General features: G+C 37.3%; 1 protein-coding gene across 12 annotated transcripts in view; it reads right to left on the bottom strand.

The window, feature by feature from the left end:
* RNF17 (ring finger protein 17) overlaps positions 1–15,777 on the bottom strand; it is a 140,816-nt gene that overhangs the window by 110,848 nt on the left and 14,191 nt on the right. For 10 of the 12 annotated variants that reach the window (XM_055359691.2, XM_055359692.2, XM_063697201.1 and 7 more), the window contains 4 exons: positions 9,357–9,448; positions 5,547–5,658; positions 4,212–4,292; positions 2,030–2,130 (listed from right to left, as the gene is read on the bottom strand). In XM_055359691.2, the coding sequence (XP_055215666.2) occupies positions 2,030–2,130; positions 4,212–4,292; positions 5,547–5,658; positions 9,357–9,448 (386 nt within the window). Of the gene's footprint in view, positions 1–2,029; positions 2,131–4,211; positions 4,293–5,546; positions 5,659–9,356; positions 9,449–10,157; positions 10,351–15,777 lie in introns of those variants that run through there. The other 2 variants (XM_063697203.1, XM_055359696.2) reach the window with 2 other exon arrangements.

Genomic DNA, 15,777 nt, shown 5'->3' with positions numbered 1-15,777 from the left:
CTGAAAGCCTTTCTTATAACATTAGGCACAAGACATACCTGCTTTTGCTACTTCTGTGCAACACAGTAATGAAAAGTTCCAGCCAAAGCAATTAGACAAGAAATAAGGTTTTTGAATTGGAAAGGAAGAAGTAAAATCATCCTTTTGTAGGAAGTAAAATATTTTATTTGCAGATGACATGATCATACATGTAGAAAACCCTAAAGATGCCATAAAATAATACTAAAGCTAATAAATGCATTCAGCAAAAAAGTAGGACACAAAAATCAACATATAAAAATAAGGTGTGTTTCTACACAGTAACAATGAATAATCCCAAAAGAAAATTAAGGAAATAATCCCTTTTACAATAGCATCAAAAGAAAGAAAATACTTAAGAATAAACAAAGGAGGTGAAAGACTTGTATATGAAACTGCTGAAAGAAATTAAGACACAAATAAATGAGAAGACATCCCATGTGCATAGATTGGAACACTTAATATAGTTAATATGTCAATACTGCACAAAGCGATCTACAATTCAATGCAATCCCTAACAAAATCTCAATGACATTGTTTTGTGAAAATTGAAAAGTCCATCTTAAAAGTCCTATGAAATCTTAAGAGACCCTGAGAAACAATCTTGAAAAGGAACAAAGTTGTAGGACTCACACATTCTGATTTTAAAACTTACTACAAAACAACAGTAGTCAAAACAGCATGGTACTAGCATAAGGAAAGACATACAGAACAATGGAATAAAACAGAAATCCCAGAAATAATCCTTCACATATATGGTGAGCTCATTTTTGACAAGGGTGCCAAGAACATTCAGTGGGGGAAAGGACAATCTTTTCAACAAATAGTGCTGGGAAAACTGGATATCCAATTCAAAAGGATGAAGTTGGATCCTTACCTTATACCATATACAAAAATTAACTAAAGATGGATCAAAGATCTAAATGTAAGAACTATAAAACTCTTAAAAGAAAACACAGGGAAAAGGCATCATGATGTTAGATTTGGCAGTGATATCTTGAATATGACACCAAAAGCACAAGCAACAAAAGAAACAATAAACTGGACTTCATAAAATTAAAAACTTTTGTGGATCAAAGGACATTATCGAGAGAGTGAAAAGACAACTTACAAATGTGAGAAAATATTGTAAGTCATATAGACAAAAATTTAATATTCAAAATATACAAAGAATTGCTATAACCCAATAGCAACAATTGGGCTCAAGCAATCCTCCCACCTCAGCTTCCCACGTAGCTGGGACTACAGAAATGCACACAATGCCTGGTTGATTTTTTTTTTTTTGTACAGATGGAGTCTCGCTGTGTTGCCCAGACTGGTCTCAAACTCCTGAGCTCAAAGATCCCCCCATCTCAGCCTCCCAAAGTGAGCTTAGACAGGATGATCACCATGTAATCCTACAGGTGTAAGCCACCACACCTGGCTCAAGCTTGTTTACTTTAACAGTTAACAGTTTCAGCTGGGCACCGTTATGTACACCTGTAATCCCAGCACTTTAGGAGGCTGAGGCAGGATGATTTCTTGAGGCCAGGAGTTTGGGAAAAGCATGGACAATGTAGTGAGACCCTTGTCTCGGAAAACAAAACAACAACAACAACAACAAAAACACAAAATTAGTTGGATGTAGTAGTGTGGGCTTGTAGTTCCAGCTACTTTGAAGGCTGAGGTGGCAGGATCACTTCAGCCCAGGAGTTTGAGGCTGCAGTGAGCTATTATCACACCATTGCACCCCAGCCTGGGCAACAGAGCAAGACCCTGTCTCAAACAAACCACCATTAGCTTCAGCATCAGAAGGTAAATAGCCAAAATTTTTAAAAGCTTACACATTATTTTTCATTTTGCAGTTCTAAAGATCAGTCTGTAGGGACTACCAACTTCCAAACTTGTTTGAAAGTTACCCATTACAAACTTGTTTAAAAGTTACCCATTACCATTCTAAACAAAGGAATACAATGACAAGTTAGTGTTAGAAACTTCAGTTTCACTGAGTCCATATTTTTAAGTTACTAACCTGGAATCAAAAAAAGCCAAAAGTTGGTCAAACTGTTTCTCCACAACTTCTATAACTCTTTCTCTTTCCTCTATCGTTTGCTTCTGCATGTGTTCAAGCGCCTGGAAAAAAAAACAAGACAAAAACTTAATTTGGGAATTTTTATTTTGTAGAAGTTGTAGAATTTTGAAAGTAAAAGGTACTTTCTGGACTCTTCAAAATAACACAAGAGGTAAAGAGATAATAATATAAATAGAATAAGTCACAAGGTTCAACTTTAAGTTTTACTATTTGTGAGCAAGACCATATCTTTTTGTTTGTTTTACTGAGACCAGGTCTCACTTGGTTACCCAGGCTGGAGTGCAGTAGGCTGAGCACAGCTCACTGTAACCTTGAACTCCTGGGCTCAAGGGGTCCTCCTGCCTTGGCCTCCTGAGTAGCAATGACCACAGGCACGTAGCCCCATGTCCAACTAATTTTTTTTTTGGCAGTGGGGAGGAACAAGGTCTCATTATGTTGCCCCGGCTGGTCTCAAACTCCTAGCCTCAAGTGATCCTCCTGCCTTGGCCTCCCAAAGCACTGGGATTACAGGTGTGAGCCACCACACCTGGCCTTACTGGCATTTCCTACTGATAATATGGCAACAAGACCTAAAAGAAATCCACTGATGAGTGTACTAAGTTTTTTTCTTTTCATCATTACAGGAAACAAGTCATTTTAAGTAGCTGAATTTCTCTTTGATAGGACCCCGTGGATTAAAAAAAAAACCTTAGAAACCATACTTGAATTAAAATGTTAAGTATTACACAATCTTAGTATTTTTGAAGTTTTAAGTACTGTTGCTTAGATCCATGACCCCTTTCCTTCTGATTCTTCCAATTTAGAATGGGAATGTGGAATGTCTATCTTATTCCTGTTTCACCAATGTATTTTAGAAGCAAGTAAGTTCTTGTCTCGTTTCACAGGCTCATAGTGGAAATGAATTTTGCCCTAGGATGAATCGTATATCGAGTCTTCACCCATACCTAACTTAGAAGGTGAGATTTTAATTTTTAATTTTTTTTTTTTGGAAACAGAGTTTTACTCCATCAACCAGGCTGAAGTACAGTGGAACGATCTTGGCTCACTGCAACCTCCGTCTCCTGGGTTCAAGCGATTCTCATGCCTCAGCCTCCCCAGCAGTTGGAACTACAGGTGGGTGCCACCATGCCCAGCTAACTTTTGAATTTTTAATAGAGATGGGGTTTAGCCATGTTGACAAGGCTGGTTTTGAACTCCTGACCTCAAGTGATCCACCTGCCTTGGCCTCCCAAAGTGCTGGGATCACAGGCATGACCAAGTGAGCCTGCCCAGAAGGTGAGATTTTTATATTTACAATTGATGCTGGAATGGGTTAAACTTTTGGGGATGTCAGGATGGGGTGAATGTATCTTGCATGGAGAAGGACATGAATACTGAGAGCTAGAGAACACTCTGTTTTTAGTTGGATTGTGTCCCCACTATCCCAAATTCAGATACTGAAGTCCTAACCTCCAGTTAATTTACCACTGATGTGCTCTTCTCCACTATATCTGGTATAATTATTGCTTATCACAGGTGACATTATTTTTTCCCCTTTTCTCTCAATGTTGTTTTTTTCTCCAATAACTCTTCTTATTACTTTTATCGTATTTCTCATTCCTCTTGAGAAATGACTTTTGATAGTGACCCTTAGCCAATCAAAAATGTCACGTCCTTCTATGCAAAAAAGCAGCCACAACATAATCAGCTATAACCTTTTGAACTCCTTAATTGTAAATTTTGTTGCTAGGTGCTGAAGAACTTGTTTTGTGTCACCAAATGAGAGAGTCTCTTTTGGAAGGTGGAGTAGGAAGAGAGAAAGAGACTCGCTAAGGGGGATACAGCCAAACAATCAGCAAATGTTGAAAAGATAATCTGCAATGCTTCTGAGACAAAATTCAGCTCATAGCAAGTAGAAGTCATGGTTCCTTATTAAAGCTGGAATTGTATTAAGTTCCTAGCACAACAATGTTACAAGACCAATCTTGGCAGGCTATGGGAAAAGTTTTCCATTCTTTTTTAGATTATCATGCTTAATAACTCAGTGCTAAGCTCTAACCTCAGTGGTAACATCTCCAAATGTACACACTTAAAGAGGACATGCTTCACTTCATGATAGAATTTAATCCTGCAAAGTGCTTACTTTTCCAGCAATGCTTAATTGTTCGAAATTATGGTGTGCTGTATTCAACGCTTCTTCAATTTCTTCTGCAGTATTAATGTCCTAAGAAGGGAGGGAAATCACATACAAATATAAAACTAAAAAACAGATGCCTAGACATATATATATTATAGTTGCAAAAAATTCAGGCTACCGTTTTGGTTACAAAAGCAACATAGACTCACTACAGAAAAGTGAAAACAAGCAACAAAAATAACATTCAATCCTGCTAACCTGGAGATAAAAACCATTCATATTTTAGAGCTTTAGTTAGACCATTCCAGATTTTTTTCATAAAGATATTTTTTTAAAATGGGATAATGCCCTGTAATTACCTTTTCAACTTAAAACTACCTTGAACAATTTATCATGGCAATACATGTATACATATAAAAATTATAAATAGTTCTTAAGGAAAAAAAGATTATAATTTGACTCCATTAAGATTTACACTTGAAGGAAAAGTCAGCAAGATTAAGCGCTTTCTCCCCTTCCCCAGCCCATTAATGATTTTTTTTTCTTTTTTTTTTTTGAGACAGAGTCTCACTGTTGCACAGGCTGGAGTGCAGTGATGCTATCTCTGTTCACTGCAACTTCTGCCTCCCAGGTTTAAGAGATTCTCATGCCTCAGCCTTGCGAGTAACTGGAATTACAGGTGTGCACGACCACAGCAACACACCCAGCTAATTTTTGTACTTTTAGTAGAGATGGGGTTTCGCCATGTTGGCCAGGCTGGTCTTGAATTCCTGGCCTCAAGTGATCTACCCGTCTTGGTCTCCCAAAGTGCTGGGATTACAGGCATGAGCCACCGCGCCTGGCCTCCATTAATGATCTTAACACAAAAACTTAATATTATTTTTGAGTTTGTTCTATTTCTAATCTTAATACATTATTTAAAGTTATCAGAAGTAGATAAAAGGTAAAACTCTGTCTTCAGCAATAACATTAACAACAACAAACGTAATTAGGCCTTTTGGTTGCCATTAAGTGAAAAATCACATTTAAAATTTAAAAACTCATGCTTTACATGTTTCACAGAACCTGGATTCAATAACTAGTTTCAAAGGGAAGAAGCTACACACAGGTAAATATCAAGAACTTTGAAACAGAGTCAGTCAAAGGTAGAATAGGCTGCCTTGGAAGAAAAGAGAACTGTCTAAGCATAGAACAAAAGAGATTCAAGTAGGAGGGTGGGTTTACTTCTGTTACGTATAAACTTCCAAAAGAATCTACAATTATAGGAGAAGAAAGTTGAGCTACTAGAGACAAAGTCAAACGTTTGCCTTCATCGTACTTCATGACCAGTATGTTTCATACCAACATTACAGCTGATGAGTTCAAAACAGTCTTGTCTGTGGAGGCTGAACGTTCTAAACCAGTAGTTAGCTGATCAGCAGTCTTCTTAAAGTCCTGAGAACAATTCTTTATCCTGAAAAGTATCAAGTATATTATTTTATTTTTTGTGACAGGATCTTTCTCTGTCACCCAGGCCGGAGTGCAGTGGCACCATCATGGCTCATGGCAGCCTCGACTTCCCAGGCTCCAGCGATCATCCCACCTCAGCCTCCCAAGTAGCTGGGACCATAGGCATGTGCCACCACACTCGGCTAATTTTTGTATTTTTTGTAGAGATGAGATTTCAAAATGCTGTCCAGGCTGGTCTCAAAATCCTAAGCTCAAGTGATCTACCCGCCTCAGCCCCCCAAAGTGCTGGGATTATAGGTGTGAGCCACTGTGCCTGGCCCACGTACATTTTTTTTTTTTTTTGAGACGGAGTCTCGCTCTGTCGCCCAGGCTGGACTGCAGTGGCGCGATCTCGGCTCACTGCAAGCTCCGCCTCCTGGGTTCACGCCATTCTCCTGCCTCAGCCTCCCGAGTAGCTGGGACTACAGGCGCCCGCCACCACGCCCGGCTAATTTTTAGTATTTTTAGTAGAGACGGGGTTTCACCGTGTTAGCCAGGATGGTCTCGATCTCCTGACCTCGTGATCCACCTGCCTCGGCCTCCCAAAGTGCTGGGATTACAGGCGTGAGCCACCGCGCCCGTCCGTACATTATTTTAAATACCGATATTACCTCATCAATCAATGTAATGGTTTTAATCTTCTATTCAGATTTTACCATAAAAAATAATTCATATAATGACTTATAAGAACATGTACAGTGAATTATCAATTAACCATAAGTGGGAAGAGAGAAACCATGAGGAAATATGCTTTCATACAAATTTTAATTTAAAAAAATTCCAAAAATAATGGCTTATATATTGTGTTTTAATTTCTTAATTACTGGTCCTTACGTGGTATTTTTTGGTACAGATGTTGATAATCAATGAAATGTGATAAGCTCACCAATTAAGTAAGTGTTTATATATACAAATGCCAGCTATTAAAAAGAAGGTACTTAACAAGTCTGGAGAATTAAAAAAAGGTAATGAATTTAACTAAGCAAGTTAATTGCAAAGAAAAAGTTAGTTGCATTCTCTAGTCTATAGAAGCCAGAGTTTTATTTATTAATTTATCTGTTTTAGAGATGGGGTCTCACTGTGTTGCCCAGGCTGGTCTCAAACTCCTGGACTCAAGTGATCCTCCCACCTCAGCCACCTAAAGTGCTGGAATTAAAGGCATGAGCCATCATGCCCAGCTGTTTTTATCTTTATATCACCATATTGGCTAGCACACAGTAACTAGTGTTTGCTGAGTTAATCATCAGCTTACAGCTTATGGAGGAAAATATGATGTTTAAATGTTACAGAGAAAAAATACTACACCAAATAATTTTTAAACATTCTATTCTTTGAAAAGTGAATATTCATGTTCTTAAAAACATGAGTGCATTAGCCCTGAGGATTCCATTACTGAATTCCTGTTTCAAAATATTAAAGACAAATCAGTAAATGAGTCAAGGATTACTATAATTTAAAAATATACAACCATTTTAAAACCAAACTGTACCTTAGAGAATAGCAGTTTCTAAAATAGATATAATTGACATAAATTTAATTTTTAAAATGGTTATTTGGAACAAATTTGGGTACTTTCTGGTTAGGATGGATTCATATACCTCTGAAAGTAAAATTTCACTTTGCAACTCTAACAGACATAATACATATATAGATAAGAGTACAACCTGGTTTGACTGGCATCATGTGTCAGAAAATTTCACACACAAGTACAGATCTCGAGTTTGTCTTGAGAAAAAAAAGATGTGGCAACATTGGGTTGGTCTTAATACATACTAATAACTGGCTACAGCTGAGTAGGAACTTCCTCCTTCGGAGGGGGTGAGCCCTCGTCATCTATCGCAATCCTCACCACTCATTGTTTAAACTCAGTCGACCTCACCCAGTAAGTTAACTGCTTAATTCGTGTAGGTGTTCAAATTTGGGAGCCCTAAATTTGATAAAAATGGCTACTCCATGGGGACTCACGATGAGCCAGAATGATTCTAAAAGATTTATCCTAATAACTCTACACAGATCTCATGGAGGAAATGACCAGTGGTATAGGAGTTGGGAGCAGTACTGGTATTCAATAAACCTAGGTTTACATTCCGGTTCTGTGAATAACCAGCTGTCAGACTTTAGCTAAGTGGTTTTACTACCCAAGCAAATGGCTAAAACCATTCTTTTGTTTTTTTCTAAGTACTCATTTAGGTCTGCAAAGAGAAGCTACGGTGGTAATGTGAAGTGCCAGGAATTCTAGACTGAATAATTTTGAGTTTTAATTGAATACTTAATGAACAACTATAGCATTAAGGAAGAGTCTGACAAGGAGCTACACAAAAGAACATGAGAATTAAATAAGGCAGTAGAAATGAAGATAGGTTATGGACATAGGAGATACTATAGAAGTCAGAATCTGCAGGAGGTAAAATGAATGTAATAGAAGGAACTAGAGTGATTTATAAATACTTGGTGCCATTAACAAAATTGGAAAGTTCCACATGAGATTTTTCCTTGAAAGAATCCTATTTTTTATTTCTTGCATAGTCCACTTACCATATTAAATATGCTTTAAAAAGTTTAGTTATATACAAATTACCATCTGAGTACAGTTCCAGGAAATTGATCAGAAGATCCTTTAACACTTAAAAAGCTGCAAAAATCAAACATGTACTGTAATAAACATTACATGTTTACTCTGTGTCCCAAACCAGAGATATAAAGGGGAATAAAATGTGGTCCATTCCCTTAAAGGGGCTTACAGACTAGCAGGAAAAGACATACAGAAGCATTAGTAATTAAGTGAAATAATCAGTAACATAGGTACTCATCTCTGGCTGGGTGTATTTAAAAAGATATTACTAATTCAAAAAGAGAATCTATTGATGCATACATGTATAAAGTCTTATACAGCAATGGAAAAATGAATAAAAGAACCCCAAAGGTATTATTTTTCCTTTTATAAATCACTTCTCAAACCAACTCTTCACAAAGTCTTCCATTGTACTATACTTGCGCTACTTTTAAGAATCAAGAGAAGCTGGGTGCAGTGGCTCATGGCTGTAATTCCAGCACTTTGAGAGGCTGAGGCAGAAGGATCACTTAAAGCCAGGAGTTTGAGACCAGCTTGGGCAACACAATGAGACTCCACGTCTACAAAAAAATTTAAAAATTAGCTGTGCATGGTGGTGCATGCCTGTAGTCCTAGATACTCCAAAGGCTGAGGTGAGAGGCTAGCTTGAGACCAGGAGTCTGAGGCGGCAGTGAACCATGATCAAAACCACTGCACTCAAGCCTGGGTGACAGAGTGAGACCCTGTGTTTAAAAAAACTTAGAATTTTAAAAATTTTTAAAAAGAATCAAGAGAGAACTAAGTTACTTTTTTCCTCTATAACTTCCTTCCATCCAGCATGAGTAACTTTAGCCAGTGTACTCTCAGCCTTTCTTGATGTGGTAATCCTTAACATTTTTTCTTTCTTTAAATAAGGACAAACAAATGCTGCTTCTTTAAAGAGCTGAAGTCTCCATTCCACTGACAGCTAAGATGAAGTATGAACTTAAAGAGCATTCCATAAACAGTAGGTTAGAAATGCAGACTTAAGAATGACATTTTATCAATAATTCTAAAACTATTTCAGTAACACATTGACTTTAAATACTCAAATAAGTACACATGGAACATACGTCTTAGGCTGCAGTTTTTCCATTATGGAGTCTTCTTTAATATATCCAGCCATTGGGTAGTAACGTTGTCTAGTATTTACAGCTGTAGCAACCTTAGGACAAAATAAGGTTTAAAAAAACAAAGAAAGTCACCCAATAAATTATGTCTATCCAGAACCTAAACAACTATTTAAGTGTGCCATTCATAAAGTTAATGATAACCTTAAAGATCCTGAAATCCCCTGTAAATCAAGGAGAAAACCGTGCTTATATGAGTTTTTGACCCACTTTAATTTTTGGAAGCAATCACAAATTTGGCAACTATTAATTAATTTTTAGTTAATTAACCAAAACACTTCATTCTACCATAACTGTAAAGGAAATACTAGCAATACTTTCAATTTTACTTTAAAAATGTTAGGCCAGGAATGAGGGCTCACGCCCGTAATCCTAGCACTTTGGGAGGCCGAGGCGGGTGGATCACCTGAGGTCAGGAGTTCAACACCAGCCTGGCCAACATGGCAAAATCCCATCTCTACTAAAAATACAAAAATTAGCCAGGCATGGTGGCAGGCGCCTGTAATCCCAGCTACTAGGGAGGCTGAGGCAGGAGAATTGCTTGAACCTGGCGAGGCAGAGCACGGAGGTTGCAGTGAGCCAAGACTGCATCACTGCACTCCAGCCTGGGTGAAAGAGCCCGACTCTATTTCAAAAAAAGTGAAAAAAAAATAGTAATATATGTTCAAAACTCTAAAATATTTAATTTAAAACTTTTTAAAATCATGTGGTTCAATAGAATTCCTAAAGTCCACTGTGACCCACAGACACTAGGTGAAGAAAAATCCCTGCTCGAGACAGTGTTCAAGTAAAATGCAGTTAGAAATAGAAGAAAGTTGGATAGTTGATGGTTGACTTTTTTCTGAGAACAGTTTTCTTATGTTCATTTATTTGAGGTCCTGTGGTCTCTGATTTTTTTCCACATATTTTAAAAGCCACTCAGATCATGAACTGATACCTGAAAGAAAAATGAAGAAGGCAGAAGGAAATGCAACATCATTCTCTGGGTGCCTAGGTCCTACAAACTTGGCAAACTATCTCATTGAAACCTCACAATACAAAAAAGAAAGAAAAGGAAATTGAAGAAAAGCTGAAGTATGTCCTCTAACTTCACTCAATCAATTAAACGATAAGCCAGGATGTGAAACTGAAATTATCTTTTTCCTTAAAATTTTAGATTCAAGGGGTACGTGTACAGGTTTGTGGCAAGGGTGTAGGGCATGATGCTGAGGTCTGGGCTTCTGTTGATCCCATGACCCAAACAGTGAGCACAGAACCCAACAGAAAGTTCTTCTGCCCTTGCCTCCCTTCCTCTCTCTAGCAGTCCCCAGTGTCTACTGTTTCCATGTTTATGTCCATGTGTGGCCAATGTTTAGCTACCACTTGAAGTGAAAATGTGGTACTTGGTTTTCTGTTTCTGCATTAATTTGCTTAGGATAATGGCCTTCAGCTGCATCCATGTTGCTGCAAACAACATTATTTCATTCTTTTTAATGGCTGCATAGTATTCTGTGGTGTATACGTACATCATTTTCTTTATTCAACCCACCAATGATGGGACGCATAGGTTGATTCCATGTATTTGCTATTGTGAATGATACTGTGATAACCATATGAGTACGGGTATCTTTTTGGCAGAATAATTTATTTTCCTTTGGGTATATACCCAGTAATGGAAGTGCTGAGTCAAATGGTTGTTCTATTATTAGTTCTTTGAGAAATCGCCAAACTGCTTTCCACAGGGCCTAATATGCATTTCCACCAACAGTCTATAAGCATTCTCTTTTCTCCACAACCTTGACAACATTTGTTAGTTTTTGACTTTTTAATAATAGACATTCTGGTGTCAGATGGTATCTCATTGTGGGTTTTGATTTGCATTTCTCTGGTAAGTGATGTGAGCATTTTTTCATGTTTGTTGGCTGGTTGTACGTCTTTTAAGGAGTGTCTGTTCACGACTGGGGGCGGTGGCTCACGCCTGTAATCCCAGCACTTTTAGGAGGCTGAGGCGGGTGGATCATGAGGTCAGGAGATCGAGACCATCCTGCCTAACATGATGAAACCCCGTCTCTACCAAAAATACAAAAAATTAGCTGGGCGTGGTGGCGGGTGCCTGTAGTCCCAGCTACTCGAGAGGCTGAGGCAGGAGAATGGCGTGAACCTGGGAGGAGGAGCTTGCAGTGAGCTGAGATGGCGCCACTGCACTCTAGCCTGGGTGACAGAGCGAAACTCTGTCTCAAAAGAAAAAAAAAAAAAGGAGTGTCTGTTCATGTCCTTTGCCCACTTTTTAATGGGGTTATCTGTTTCTTTTCCTGCTGATTGAAGTTATTTAGGAAAATTTAACAAGAAAACTATAAGCTGTAAGTAAAGAAAACTTTTTAAAAAATCGCACCTGGCTAGAGGTCATAAAACAACAACAACAACAACAAAAAAATGGAGACTCAAACCAGGTTCCTGGAAAGACTGAATGTCCTAACATCATCTAATATGAAATTAATACAATTCTAAAATACGTATGGAAAAATATATTGTACAAGAACTGCAAAAACTTTAACATCGAATTCAGCATAAATTTATTCCACCAATTAATAAGACTATTATAACACTACTGTAATAATTAAAACACTATGTGCTAGCATAATAAATCAGTAGAACACAGCCTTGAAACAGACCCAACTCTCTATGAGAACTTAATATAGAATACGAGTGGGATTTCAATTAAATGGAAGGATTACTCAATAAAAGGTATGACAAAATCAGCCAATCATTCTTAAGAATAAAGGTATACCTGCACCTTACATCACATAACATATAAAATAATTAAACATATACCGCCCCCACTTTTTTGTCTTCAGATGGAGTTTCGCTCTTGTTGCCCAGGCTGGAGTGCAATAGTGCGATCTCGGCTCACTGCAACCTCCGCCTCCTGGGTTCAAGTGATTCTTCTGCCTCAGCCTCCCGAGTATCTGGGATTACAGGCATGCGCCACCATGCCTGGCTAATTTGGTATTTTTAGTAGAGATTGGGTTTCTCCATGTTGGTCAGGCTGGTCTCGACTCCTGACCTCATGTGATCCACCCACCTCAGCCTCCCAAAGTGCTGGGATTACAGGCGTGAGCTCAGCCAACATATACTTTTTTAAAAAAACGTAAGTATTGAAGATATATATATATATAACTTTGAGTTAGGAAGGTCTGCCCAGTCAGAAAAAAAAAAAAAAACCCTACCTAGAATTCATGAAGCAGGGGTAAAAATGACTAGTTAAGAAACACTTCTGAATGGCTAAATGCAATAAAATCAAAAGTGAGAGGCTGGGAGAAAACAGTTACACAGGATGAAATGTTAATATTGCTATCACATAAAGTACTCTTACAACTTAGGAAAAAAGACAGGCTGGATACAGTGGCTAACACCTGTAATCTCAGCACTTTGGAAGGCTAAGGCGTGACCAGCCTAGGCAACATAGCAAGGACCTAGCCTAGCCACATAGCAAGGATTCACCTCTTCCAAAAAAAAAAAAAAAAAGATTATCTGTGTGCAGTGGTACTCCCCTTTAGTCCCAGCTACTACTGGACTGGATGAGGTAGGAGGATTGCTTCAGCTGGAGAGGTTGAGGTTGCAGTGAGCTGTGATCACATCACTGCACTCCAGTCTGGGGCAACAGAGCAAGACCCTGTCTCCAGAAAAAGCAAACAACAACAAACAACAAGTTAGGAAAAAGACAATTCAAAAGGAAAAGATCCAAAGGATCTGAAAAGAGCTGTTAAAGATCCACACAGAAGAGGCACTGATAAGTCAAACATATGAAAAGTTGCTCAACTTCACTGATCATGAGGGAGTTACAATTTACAACAAGGAAACAGCCATTTTTTACATCAAATTGCCAAAACACTAAAACAAATATAACAAGCCCAAAATATGAATTTCTTTTGGAGTTAGAAATTACAGAACCTACTGATGGAGGTGAGGTTGAGGAATTGTACACAATTATAGTGAAAAAATTTTAAAACTAAATGTTTACCAATAAAGAAATTACTTAAGAAAATTATAGTGCTTATTTTCATGAGAATAGATGAAGGTTGCTAAAAGAAACAAAGCAGATTACTAATTGTTATAGTCTCCCATTTTTGTGAAATATACATCTTTGGTGGGGAAGAGAATGTTCTTTCAAGGTTTCAAGTATTATGTACTTAAAACTATGTACTTGTAGCCATGTATTATTAGTTTAGTTAGGTTACTTTTAACAAATCTCACTGAGCTGAATGGTATTTTAAGTCCCTTTTCCCCAAAATTGGGGTTTAAAAACTTTATTTCTATACACCTCCTAGTTCATCACACTTTGGCTTGCATTTCATAAGAGGTTAATGCTATTATCAGCAGATTTGATGCAGGACATTTCTTCCAGATAGTTTAAGAAAGTATTAAATACAACTAATTTAAAAGATTTTAAGTAAAAACTGCAGAAAGACTCTTAACTTGTAACATATATAATAAAGGTTTTCTTTTACCCCCTATAGCTTGTCATTTAAATTTTATTTATGATGGTGTTTTGCCTGCTTTTGTTGCTTGTAAATGAAAAACTGTGGTCAAATTTAACAAGCATTTATTCTGTAGTTTCTGATTTCTATTTGATATGCTTATCAATGCTTTCCTATCCAAGATTATACAATTATCTGTATTTCTGTCTAGTTTACATTTCTAATTTTTATATATTAATATTTCCAATCACGGGATTTTAGTATATATGAATTATCTATTGATTGGATGATTTATCCTTTTTTCATGGCCCAATGTATTTTAGACTCAGGTCCAAAAGTTAATAAAATGCCAGTATTTCTAAAATAGCACCTAGGTATAATCCTATCGTTGAATAAAATCTGTCATTTTGCTGTGCAAAATTACAGAAAGATTAACCATTAACATCAATCAATAGCAGAGAAGGGATGTTATCAAAAACCATTCAACTATCAAAAATAAAGACTGTCAAATAAATGCACATTCACCCAAACTCAGAAATAAGAACAAAAGGATACCTATTAATCTTGAATGGATTTTAGGCTTAAATTTGAAGTAAACAGCATTACCTAGGCCTCTGAAGTTAAAGATAAATTATAAGACTAACGTGAATACAGGAATCTAAATCTTACTTTTTAGAGCAGATACCTTGTTCAAATGTAATAAACTACATTCCTCAAATATTCCATAAATTCAGACTTCATTAAATTTAAACTAGATTCTTCCATTCTCTGTATATCTTATTCCAAATAAATATTAGGTAATAATACAAATCTAAAGTTTAAAAAGAGTGATAACAATTTCAGGAAGGTTTCTTGAATGACTTCTTTTAATAGGGCCCAGCTCACCAGTGCGTCTGAAGAATGTGAATATAGTCACTTGTCAATTACCTGGGCTAACAGTACGTGGGTGTGGGGATGGGGGAATAGGAACGGAGGATGGGACAGGTCACTTATCTCTAAAAGTTAGAGCAAAACTAGTCAATGATACAAAATAGATTTATCACAACCTTAAAATCAAAATTAGTATTTGTAAACACATTATAAACACTCCTACACATTATCCAAAATCCCAAAAATAGTACAAGTATAATGATTTAAGAACATTAAATGTGAAATCATTTGCCAAGTCTTTTTTTTTTTTAATATTAGAACAGGACAGATATGGACACAGACAGTTCCAGCTGCCTGCTCCTTTCCTTTCCCTTCACTTAATCTTCACCCACAAGACTGAATCCATCAGGGATCTACTACCACAACCACAGGAGGGCTCACTTCGTCTTACCCACATAGCCAGCCACGTCTAAGGAGCTCCATGTCAAAAAAAAAAAAAAAAAAAGGGAAGAGGTTAGGAATTTCCCACAAAATAGGCAGCTACTAATACATAATTTTTGTTATAATTTAAACTTTCATTAATTACAATATATGGTTTGGGTTTTTTTTAACCATATTTAACTTGCAAGGCAGTTCATTCAAACCTAAATAATGAAGGGTTATTTTAGTAGTCTGGAAGCTTACGGAGAACTGTTACATAATTCAGATTTGATTCTTAGCAATCCTAGGAGATAAGACAAAGCAGGTTATTATATCCATCTCACAAATGAGGAAACCCAGGCTAGACTGACAGAATGAGAACTGCATTCTAGGTCTCATGCCTCCATAGGGTCTGCCACACTTCCACAGAAAACAAATGATACAAAGCCTTATCATCTGATTTATCCAGTAAAACATCAAGAATTTACAGCTTGGCCAGGCACAGTGGCTCATGCCTGTAATCCCAGCACTTTGGGAGGCCGAGGTGGGCGGATCACGAGGTCAGGAGATCGAGACCATCCTGGCTAATACGGTGAAACCCCCTCTCTATTAAAAAT

This window comes from Gorilla gorilla, chromosome 14 (genome assembly GCF_029281585.2).
Source record: "Gorilla gorilla gorilla isolate KB3781 chromosome 14, NHGRI_mGorGor1-v2.1_pri, whole genome shotgun sequence".
NCBI lineage: Eukaryota > Metazoa > Chordata > Mammalia > Primates > Hominidae > Gorilla > Gorilla gorilla.
This window is presented reverse-complemented; position numbering and strand designations above follow the sequence as displayed.